The sequence below is a fragment of the Sinocyclocheilus rhinocerous genome, unplaced genomic scaffold (assembly GCF_001515625.1).
Source record: "Sinocyclocheilus rhinocerous isolate Xijiao unplaced genomic scaffold, SAMN03320098_v1.1 scaffold344, whole genome shotgun sequence".
In the NCBI taxonomy this organism is placed as follows: Eukaryota; Metazoa; Chordata; class Actinopteri; order Cypriniformes; family Cyprinidae; genus Sinocyclocheilus; species Sinocyclocheilus rhinocerous.
This window is the reverse complement of record NW_015627959.1, coordinates 1,337,237-1,349,693: the sequence shown is the minus strand read 5'-3', so window position 1 is coordinate 1,349,693 and position 12,457 is coordinate 1,337,237. Positions and strand designations below refer to the sequence as shown.

The window sequence follows — 12,457 nt, the reverse complement described above, 5'->3', positions numbered from 1 at the left end:
ATACATTTAATAGTATGTTTTGTTTTTCACCAAAGTATATATGCTGCTGTCCTTTTGTAGTGTACTTTGAATATCTGTAATGTACACAACAATATATAATACATTACAGTTTTCTAGATATCAAAGTGTGTATGTGTGTGTATATACTGAAAACTTAAACATATCTTGAAATACACATACTTAAAGTTGTTTCAAAATAATACATTTAATATGCACTTAGTATAGTATAATTTAAATATAGTAAGTATGTCTGAAAAAGCACAATTTAAATATATTTCTTTTTCACCTGGGGGAGTAGCTGTATATTACAAAACAGATGTCGTTTCCCACCGTGTTTATAATTTTTTTCCCCTAACCTTATTAAATGTCATCTTTCACATCAAATTCTTACATTGTTTCAATTAATTCAGTTATAATAATCAGGAAACACAGAAGCTGCATCTGAAGTGGCATTAGATGTATTTACACAGACTGTCTGATGAAGCTGAGGTGCCATAAATGCATTTACACCACAAAATTGCAAATGCATAATAATTTTATAATGTTTTAATGAGTGAGTCATTTAGTCATTCGTTCAACCGATTTGTTCAAACAGCTGATTCATTCAGAAACGAGGCAAGTGACTGTCTTTATGAATGGGTTCCTGAATCATTGACTCATTCGATTCATTCAAAAACGTGGATTCATTCAGTAACGAAACACTGCTGTGTGTTGCTCGGAGACACACAACAAAATTGGAACTAATTTCATTTGCGAAATTGAGCAAAAACAGTCAATATTGTGTCTAAAATGTAAGTCACTTAATTTTACCTTCTTGTTTATTGAACTACTATTGTATAAAATCAGTGTCACATTGCAATCGTGTTGATATTTGGGGAAACATCTTGGCTGTGTAATGTTGCTTACCTATATCATATATTATAAATCTATTTTTTTCCTACCGCAGTATGCATCTAAAACTTTCTGTGAGTTACTTTGTGTGCTGTTGCGCTCATTTGTTTTGATTTCTGCACGAGTCTCACACTCAAACTGCGTGAGCCTCATGGCACGACATAAATACATTATCAGTCGCCGTTTACACTGAATGCAATAAAATCAAAATTATTCGTGTGAAAACTTTTGGCGGCCAAGTTTCAGTGCTTCCCTTGTTATTTTTGTTATTGATGTTTTAATCAGGATTCTTGTCCAATCGGGAAAGTAAAATTCTCTCTCACTTACCCCTTTAAAAAAAATCTACTTGTCCCAGACATGCGTTAATCAAGCCCTGTGGTTCCCCCAAGGTTTACTTTGACCCTACATGTATTACAGATTGCAAACTTTTTGTCTTCTTCACTCACAGTTAGGAAATTACTGTTGTGCCGAATTCTGCACCCTGCCCAGAGAATGCACCCCCTAGTATTGGTAGGTTTAGGCAATCAGTTAGCGACTTCAACGAGGGGGTGCATAATCTGGCAGGGGTGCACCCACACCTACTCCTAAACCTACCAATACTAGGGGATGCATAATCTGACAGGGGTGCACCCACACCTACTCCTAAACCTACCAATACTAGGGTATGCATAATCTGACAGGGGTGCACCCACACCTGCTCCTAAACCTACCAATACTAGGGGATGCATAATCTGACAGGGGTGCACCCACACCTACTCCTAAACCTACCAATACTAGGGGATGCATAATCTGACAGGGGTGAAGAATTCGGCCCTACACCTGTCACCGGTCCGGAAATCGTGTCCTTCATTGCAGATCCATCAAGCCTGTTGTCAAATGTAGTCATAAAGGCTGCTTTTCTCGTGTGTGTGTGGTTTTTTTTTTTTTTTGCCATTTTGGAGCTTGACAGACTTGGTCACAAAAACTGTTGATGTATGGACAACTCAAAATCTCATATCAAATTCTATTTTGTCAAATTCTCCTTCCGCTACAATGGAAAATAAAAATAAAAAAGGGCATACAGGTTACGACCAACAAAACGGTCAGTAAATAATCACAGATTTTTTTTTTTCTTTTCTGAATGAACAGATTACTTCAATGTAGAATATGATATACAAAAATAAAGAATATGTTGAATGAAAGTTAAATGCTAAATGCACATAAGACTCAAAAACAACAGACTAAAGAATAACTGTTTATCTGAGAACCAATTCAAACACTGATCCAAGATGTGAAGCATTTGTTTCGACATGTGCTATTGTGTTTGTTACTTAACTGACCCTGAGCGTTGCTACAGTAGCTATTATACTGAAAGGTCAGGTCGGTTGCGTCACATTGCATGGATTCCGCAGGGGACTGAATAGAGCCCTGGTCACAGTGGACTTGGCTACACCCAAAGCCTTTAAGATTAGAAATACCAAGAAGAACTAGAAGCTACACAGAACAATATGATACAATAAAAGGAAACAATTCAATGGACTAAACTGTGCACAATGGCAAATAGTTGTCTTTAAAACAATCTTCATCTCATTGAAAGATGATTTATTCTGGCCGTAGACTAAAATCAGTAAGCAGACTAACAAAAATACTGCGGAGCAAAAGACTTATGCGCTTCCAGCACAGATGTCTGTATTTCCCATCAGCAGTTGATACTGCTCCAGGGTCTAGTTTCCACTAAAGGCTTTGCATTACTAGACTGACAGACAGTGGGAATTCACCGCAGGCCATGATATGTCTCCTAATATTTTACTGGTTTAGACACTAGTTGCATAAGTGTCTACGTCTTTTTATCTAATGTTCTCCTCAGAGGTGATGGATTTGGAAGAAATATGGCTATTAGGACACAATAAAAAGCCAAATTTATTTGCAAGTCTGAGCTAGTAAACATGCTATTAATTAACAGTTTATCAAACACATTCCCCAATTTTCTATTTGTGGTCTGGGATCATGGTGTTTTAATACTGCTCAGGGACACAGAAAATCCAGAGTTTCCTCTTAGACTACCAGTGAGCAGATTCCAAGAGGAAGGTTCTTACCACACTAGAGAAATCACTCACAGCCTCAAGATCCACTGCTGTGATTGCAAGAGCAAGCAGATTTGTTTTCTACCAGAATAAATGAAAACAGTCTCAGAAGGGGGAATGAAAACAGGGAAACGTGAGGGAGGGTCAAACCTAACTGAACTCCAATCTCTTCTGAAGACTGTTTATTATTCCTTTGGAAATGTTAAATGGCATGTCTCAGAAGAGAATAAAGAAAGGAAAATATGTAGGATACAAGCCAGTTTTTGCAGATTTGGCCAGCTTTGAGAATATATTGTCTGTTTTTGAAGTTTTCACTTTGTCATTCCATACAGGAAATGGTGGAAAAAAGGGGAATCATATCCAAAAGTCACTTACCATTCATGGAACAATGGATTTCCCAGGTCTTTAAGGCCCATTCACACCAAGAAAAACTAATAACTGTAACTATATTACAATGATACATTCTCACATCTGCACATATATTACAATGATACTTTCTCACATCTGCACATTCTCACAGCACATAATTTAAAGTCAGATTGATTTTGATTGGCTGTCAATGTTTTACCATTCATTACCTGAAAAGAAAATGTTCTAAAAAAAAAAAAAAAGTGATTCTAAGGATATTGTTCCTCTATGTTGTTGTTGTTATTGTTATAGTTGCTCCTATAATTAGATCAATAAACAGAATGCCAGTTGAGTGAATATGCTTTGTGCCACTGCCATCTGAGAGTTAAATTATGTACATAGATCAGCGGTTTCTGTTCATTTGCTCCAATTAATTTGGGTTAATTACATATATGAATGTCTGAAATAAAGAAAATGTAAAAAAAAAAAGAAAAGAAAAAGCTTTTAAAATCTAGTTTAAAATGCTACAAGTTCTTAATGTATTCACGTTGGTTCATATGGTTTTGAAAAAAAAAAGAAAAATATTTTTAAGAAAAGTTTAAATTTAATGCCTCATACAATGTGTGGTGTAACCACATGAAATGAAATATAAATATTTTATTTTATATATCTCAATTATTTTGGGGGAAAACATTATTTACAATATGATTTTTTCTGAATTATTATTTCATAAATATCATTAAGCATTTGTGGAGTCTCTTGACAAACAGTCATGATGGTCTGCTGGGGTCCCCTCTCCATGACATATTTTTCTGCATGCTGTTTGCACCACATAAGTTTGATCTGGTTGACAAACATTTTTCAAATATTAAGGAAGCAGTGAAGCAGTTTCAGTAAAATATTTCTCTATTTTTATCGATATTTTTCTACTATTCCTCTAAGAAATAATAATACAAGACAGATAAACTATTTAAATTTTTCCTTTCATTCTTTAATGAGGCTTATTTTCATTATGAGAAAAGATGTATTCAAGTCGCTGTATGAACTGTTAATGTATTTTTTTAATGTATTATTTGTATGTATTTGAATATAATTCCCCCACTATCGTCACAACACTGTTTCAGTGTTTCGCCAACAGCAACTGAACAGCTGCGTCATGCAGACGATATACGTTCACAATATATGGAGCTTCCAACACATACCCATATGGGCAAAAATACAGATATTGGTGTGGCAGTGGCACACGTTGCACTTGTACCCTCACACAGAAACACATACACACGCCAAAGGCACTGGCTGACCTTTTAACTGGACATCTGTAGCAGAACACGGCTGCAGCCTAGGAGACAGCATTCCAGTTTTAAATCCATTAACCCTATAAACCCAAACCCATGTTCTGCTCATTAGACCAATCGACAGCCAGTGAAAGAAGAGTGAGAACAGGGTGGTGGGAGGGGAGGGTGATCTCACAAAAACAGAGGCGCTTGTCAGGATTATCAAAGGCCCCCCACACAAGAGGAGACTGTTTGGAGGCGGCTAACAGAGAGACATAATGTGGCTATTTATCCCTCATGTGACTCCGTGCATATATTAGACAGAACACACAGGGGACTGGCCATCAGCAGGCACCATGAATGAGAGCTTCAACAAAGTCTGTCTTTCTTCAGCATAAACGAGTGTTGTCATTTTTCATATTTCAACTATAACTGGTAAACAGAGCATGGAGTGAGAACCCCAGAAGAGCAGTGCCTTTCAGATGCCAAGACCCAGATCTAAAATACACATAATAAGAACAAACTTTTCTGTGCCTATAAAGAATCCATTCAATTTGTGCTCTGAAGCAGGTCTAAGGGTTTTAAAGAGCTATGATTGATTCTGCAGCAGGTGGTCAGTTCTGCACATTACACACAAGGTGCATTTGATTAGTGAGGTAACCATGAACTTCTGCACCTCTACTTTCCACTGTTCCATGGCTGATGTGAACGTTTCCTGTATTTTTGATGAGTTTTCCTGACAATAATAAGCCTATTCCTCTGTCATGTTTGCATGGTGTCTGAAGGAAAAAAAAACAACAACAACAGGATATGGGGACCTCAGGTTTTCCCACTGGAAAACATCTTGTTTAGATCACAATCGTGTCTTATCACAGATAAAGAGTTGAGAACACTTGTCTGTTAACCATTTGGAAGTAGTTTGTAATATGTTGCTGCAAACTCAAAACATTAAAAGGCACAGTTGGTTCTCTTTATCTGCACCAGGTACAATCACAGTAATCTGATTATGAGCTTGGGCAACTTACTAAATCGATATCAATAGAGAAAGGCATGTTTGCTTACATAGAGTATACCAGATACATTGCTTACATATTCCACTGCAAACTGAAAGGGAGACAATCCTTATATAATCTTCCTAACAATGCTGCTTTATCCATGTCATTTTCCTAAAAATAACAGCTTACCTAAAATGAAAATTCTATCATCATTTACTTCTTGTTTGAACCCCTCTTTTTTTTGCCTACTGTGGAGCACAACAGGAGATGTTATTATGACAGTCACCATTCACTTTCAATGTATGGAGCAAAGATGCAATATGGTGACTTAAGTTGTCATTCTTCCAAACATCTTTTGTATGTACTAATAATTTACCTACATGTTCCAAATGTAGGTAAATTATTACAAACACTACATTTCTGTGAGCTACTTATTATATTTAAGTTGATTTTATAAACACTCTCAGCACTTTCTCTCAGTAAGTGGCAACTTGTTGAATCAAAACAGTTCAATCACATAGCGGCAGCTGCTTGACAACATGTGTAAAAGCAGCAGAAACAAACTTAGACCTTTAGCATTCTGTCATTCCCCCTACTGAGTGGTCGTACTTGCACTTCACACACACCTCGGTTCACCTCGGCAACTTTTCGAAGTCGTCTTCTCGACCTCAGTTAAAACGACAAAGCAATGACTTACCCATGTTTGATACTAAGAGCTTGACACTGGGGAAAAAGTCCACAGCTGAAGAGTTTGACACTGAGAGCTGGTAGCGCGATCGTCAGTTTATTAATGAGGTGACGTCACAATCACTAACAGGCGGGGAAAACTTATCAATGGCAAGTTGTTTGATAAACCTCATGAACTTAAATTCTCAAAACGTACTCAATTTTAGAATGTAAAAGCTATTTAAAGAATTTAAAGAATTATTATATTATTGTTGTTTTTTTCTATTTTATAACTGAGATTGCTTTGTTTATTATATTAGCCTGTGCTTTGTCTCTTAGTTATATTAGATTACTAATAGGCTAGATTATAATTGTATAATAATATAAAAAAATATAAAAATGTAATTTTTCTGCTGATTACATGGAAGGCGAAACCTACAAAAACCTAATAAATAAATAAATACGCTACACATAGGCTACATATTCGTGCATTAATATACGAGGACTACAAAAATAACTACAAGAACCAACTACAAAAATAAAAGTTTATTTTTAATTCATTTGTTTATTTCTGTGTGTAGTTCCATATTCACGTTTTGTCGTGGTAACAACATGCTCTTGTCTTGTTGATTAAATATATAGAGCTCGAGGATAACTTGAATATATGTACTACAGAAATTTCCATGGCATTTCTATGATTTCGTTATTTATTTAAAAAAAATTTTTTACAAATATTCCAGGTGATCTTTTTTGGTTTTTCCATGACAGTGGGAAGCCGTTGCTAAGGTGTAAGGTCTCATTCTTTTGTTTTTTTATTCGACAATACCGGCTTCTTTTTCAGTATTTACTCTGAACACACCCTTCTATGGTGTGCAATGGTTCACAAAATGATATGAGTAAGGTTAGCAGTGCTCTCTGCTGGTACAATACAGGAGTTGAACTCTCCATGTGATATAGCTACACTATTGAATAAACGAATAATCCTTTCTTATCTACAGTAAATAACGATGATACGCGACCACAAGCAGATATAATCTTTATGCAAAACCGTTATAGTTTATTACCGTTATGTGTTATAATTGCCATGTGCAACATGCGAGGGGTGAAAGTCCGCTAATGAAACTCAATATCTGTGTGAAAAGACTGGCGGATAAATAATGCATCATATTCTCTCCCTTACGCAGCCTTCACAGTCGGATATGCTAGCCACATGCAATCAATTTGAATGAACGATTGCCAAATTACACAAAACTGCAACAATTCCTTTGTTGTTGTTGTTTTTTTCAACGAGAAGTGGCCAACCGTTTGGACTACAAATACAAGAAAACCAGGCACCTGAGCACCTCCCAGACTGAAGATTACATGGATTTTGGTCTATGATTTGCGTTGATTGATCAGGCAAATGACCAATCAGCGTTCAAAAACAGGGACAGCGTGTGACGTCATGCCTCGACTTGACCAATCGACGCAATGAATCGGAAACAGCGTTAACAAACTACATAAACCAAGTGTTTGTCCGTCAGCGATACACCTAATCTCAGCACCAGGTCGCTGTCCACTGACATAGAGAGAGGTAAGAGATCTTCTTCATTTTTGCTCACGTTTCATTTCTGTTTTCAACGCAAACTTCGAGTATATTTGCTTATTTTCCACATAACGAGACGTTTGGATACATGTGCTGCTCATTAAAAAACTACTTTGCCAACCCTGCTTATATGGACCGGTCCGTGATCAGCATTGTTCATAATTGTTGCTGTGAAAGAAAAAGCCAGAAAGAAAGCAAGAAGAAAAAACAATAGCACTGTAAAGAACATAGAATTGTGTTTCATGTCCTTTTTGAGAGGGTTCCTTCTGAAATACATTTACAGAGATTTTGCGGTTACAAAGCTGAAAAGGCAGTAGTAGCCTATTCTGATTATTTATTGTACTGTCTGTGTTGTAACTTTTCTGAAGGTGATTTGGAAGAACTCCAGAGGAACTGTCATTGAGGGAATGCACCAGATGCTCCATTAGTGCTGATAGTGGTCTGCTAATGCATATCAGAGCCTCATCACAGATTTCATTATGATTTTGAGCATCTGAGCAGACAGTGGGCAGATTAGACACAGTGAGAAATGAGATACATAATCAGCTTTCTCTTGCCAAGACGCATAGACAAGCAGGACTAATGGCCAGCGCTTCTTGAGACAGGTGAAATTGGAAATGCAGCCAAGCAGCCATTCACTTGACACGTTGGCTCACTTGTGGAACACGTTATGAGACCTCATGCACGATTCATGTTAGAATAGTTAGCATGCCTATTTACGTTTGGTTTTTGGCATATAGGCTGTGTGCGCGGAATTGGTAGTTCTGTTGAGTCACTTTATTAAAAGTGGGAAAGTGTGCCCTCTTTGTTATATCGTAGGAGATCTGCTTGATGCAATCACTGTCAGATACTGAAGAGTGTTTACACTGTCCCTGGGGAATCTTATATCCTAGTCCCTATGAGGTGATTAGAGGAAAAGATTTACTGATTAAGTAATTGAAGATGTGCACGTGGTTAAGGTGATGAGTATTTGAATATAAAGAGAAAATAGGGAAGATGGTGTTGTTCAGAGTATTAAAAAAAAAAACTATGTATAATGTTGAGTGAAGATCCTCATCACTAGAAAAATACTAGATATGCAGAGTGGCCAATGTTTCTTTCGTTGTCAATCTTTTTTATCCTCTTTAGGCCCCATGTAGAGAGAGTGGGATTGTGTGCCAGTGCTCAATGTAGTAAGTTTCTCATTGCAATAGCATGACATTGGTTCAGTTTTGCTTTGTTAAATCATGTAAAACAGAAAGTATGACTTAAAAGTAAAATGATTAGGGCTGTCAATACAGTACATATTTATTTTATGAATAAAATCTCTGTTAATGTCATGTGTTTGTAGTTAACATGTTAACACTTTCAGTTTTTGGGGAAAATATCTCTATTTATTGGGTCTGTTGTGTGGCTGATATTCTTGCAAAAAAATAAATAAATACAGTAAATTAAAAAGTAAATCAATTGTAATAATGGTTGGGATATATAAGACGAACAGCTGTGAAACAGCCACTTTGCATTGTTAATACTCTAAAAAAAAGTTCAAAGTTGCAAATAAAACAAAGATTATTGGAGTGTTTTACAAGATGCTATTTCAGTTTTTCTATTTAGAAAATGTACATTCAATTCAATGTGTTACTTGACATTTCTTTGTAATTATTTGTGAAATTTACTAACAGTTTTTGAGTGAAAATTGTTTCACCACCAAAATGTACATTCTTAAAACATAATTTAATATGATCACTCTCTTAGAGAATTATGCATTTCTTGATTTATTTACCTACTAAATGTAAACTTATTCATTGCTATAAAGTTTACTCAAGTCAGAAATAAGCTTCAGCTGCATGTGCTGTTTTATGAAAAGCTTTGGTGCTTTTGTTTTAGTGCTGCAGACAATGAGAGACATGGCTGCTATTCGCTTCTATCTTTTCATGATTGGGTGCGGGACTATAGGCCCTTTTGATGTTATTTTTGATAAAACACTCAATAGCAAAAAAAAATAAAAACCCAACAACAAAAAAAAACGGCACTTTACTAAACACCTGTTTGTTGCTGTGTCTGATCTAACATTGCGACCAACATCTTAAAGCTAGTTTTAAGTAAATGTGCAATTAATCAATAACAAAGTGAAAGTCTCAAGTTTCCAAATATATGTAACAATTTCAGGGACTCTTATTAGTTACATAAATCTGCAACCTTCTGAATGCTATTTGAACTAGAAGATACACTAATATTTATATATAAAAAAAAGTTTTATGTATCTAATGAGCATCCTTGAAACTGTCACATATATTTGGAGACTTCAAATTTTCACTTTGTTAAAGGTGATTGTAGCACATTTATTTCCCCATATTAGGAGGAGACAAGATAATGTGCCCTTTGAGTAAGATTATACTAATCCAACATCACCTCACCCACCTCCCTAAACCAACATTTGCTGCCATTTACTTATCTAGTATGAATGTTACTTAAGATATCCTGTTTTATCAAAATTTTGCATATCGATATTACTATTGCCCCTATTTTTACATTATATCACAATTGTCTCCTGTGGAACTTTAACCCCTCTGGCTCCCTTTATATTTACATGATATATAAACATATACTTATACCTCAGTACGCAAATGTAATATATGTACATATGTGACTCTGGACCACAAAACCAGTCTTAAGTCGCTGGGATATATTTGTAGCAATAGCAAAAAAATACATGGTATGGGCCAAAAATCATTAGGATATTAAGTAAAGATCATGTTCCATGAAGATATTTTGTAAATTTCCTACTGTAAATATATTAAAACTTAATTTTTGATTAGTAATATGCATTGCTAAGAACTTCATTTGGACGACTTTAAAGGCGATTTTCTCAGTATTTAGATTTTTTGCACCCTCAGATTCCAGATTTTCAAATAGTTGTATCTCGGCCAAATCTGGTCCTATCCTAACAAACCATACATCAATGGAAAGCTTATTTATTCATTTATATGATTTATAAATCTCAATTTCGAAAGATTTACCCTTATGACTGGTTTTGTGGTCCAGGGTCACATATATAAAATTGTCCTAAATGAAGAACATTGTCATATATCAAAAGTTAAACATATATATGAAACCTATTAAACATTGGAACAATTTCATAGCATTTATATAGCCCATACAAATATGTATGTTTATGTATATGTAATACAATACTCTTGATATCATTTCCGTATGGAAATTGAACCATACAGCAGCGACTGTCTTCTCTGGACAAAGTAAAGTGCTTTTATTCTAACAAATGGGTCTGTAGCTGGGGCGATAGTGACAATCTCTAACCTACAGACATGGTTTTTGGGATCTTTGTTTTACTATCACACAATAATAGCTTGGACATTCTGGTCTATTCATAGATTTATATGAGGGTAGGATAATGGAAGTATCTGTGTGAATCTTGCATTGAATTAACGGCTATCTGTGGCATGCAATGCGATTTCTGTGGTCACAGTATTGTCCCAATATCATAGAAAGCAAATTCTTCAGAGAATAGGCTCCAGTGCTTTATTCAAAAAACAATGTTTGCTTCATTTATGCAGTAGGCTGTTTGTTCAGTTCCAGTTCTTGCATGTGCCCTGATCTTTTTGGATTTGTGCTCAGGCAGTAGTAAGCATGTAGGTATTCTTATGTTCGTGATAAAAGAGAGATACTTACCGAGCTATCTAAATAATGCAAATGTTATTACAGATCTCAGTTCAGTGCTATTTGTATGGAAATGCATTGTCTGGGAAAGAAATTGCCATTTGGCAATTTACTCAAGGACTTTACTTTTGTGTAATATGATGTCAGAACATCATCTAGAATTTTTTTTTTTTTAAATGCTTGTAATGTGGTTTTCAGTGTAGATGAATGGGCCATGTGTGACTCACAGAAGTTACTCAAGGAAGTGTGTGGGCCGACACGACAAGCTTATGTATGTGGTGTAGGAGCAAATGTAGGATGTACGTCGATACGGTGCATGTGTTACCCAGGTGTAGGATGTTTGATGCTGGCCGGCACTCTAGCCCTCTCCAGCAGAGCTCCTGCCACTTCATCTCAACCGCCTCTTGGAGTTCAAGTCTTCATCACCAAGGAAACGGTTTCATGATTGGCCAATCTCTCGCTCTCCCTCCGTGTGTGTTTTGCTCTGTTTGTATTTCACTCACGCTCTCCCCCGCAGCCCAGCCGAAGGGGTAGGAGGTGTTGAGGGGGTGACATCACTAATAGAGCCAAACTTTTGCTGATCACGATCTCTGTGGCATTTGGCGGCCTGAGGTCGGAGTCATAAACAAACACACAAACACATTTCTCAGAGATCACCCACTATTTGATCTCCTGTCTCTCAGACATCTCATTATTGCTGCCTTCACAAGCTATCTGAATTAATCATAGTTTCCTAGTTTCGTAGACATTGGACATGAATGGCCTCTAAAGTCATATTAACAACTGGGGAAACTTTGAGAACTTGGGCAGTCTATAAACTTTAAGCATGGCGGAGTGGAGAGCAATTCCTGTAGTGACTGGTAGTTTTATTCATTTTTACCACAACAGCTACGTTGCCTTGTCTTGACGTTAAAGTCTTGCATTTTACATATATAAATAACCAATATATGCATATTGTATGTTTTATACACAGCGTAA

General features: G+C 36.2%; 1 protein-coding gene across 1 annotated transcript in view; it reads right to left on the bottom strand.

Annotated features, from left to right (window-relative positions):
* Positions 1-6,354, bottom strand: part of LOC107737106 (neuronal membrane glycoprotein M6-a) — a 68,805-nt gene extending 62,451 nt beyond the window's left edge. Inside the window, exon 1 of the mRNA XM_016548539.1 lies at positions 6,269-6,354. Within this exon, the coding sequence (XP_016404025.1) occupies positions 6,269-6,272 (4 nt within the window). The 5' untranslated portion in view covers positions 6,273-6,354. The remainder of the gene's footprint in view (positions 1-6,268) is intronic.
* Between the last annotated feature and the right edge of the window lie 6,103 nt (positions 6,355-12,457).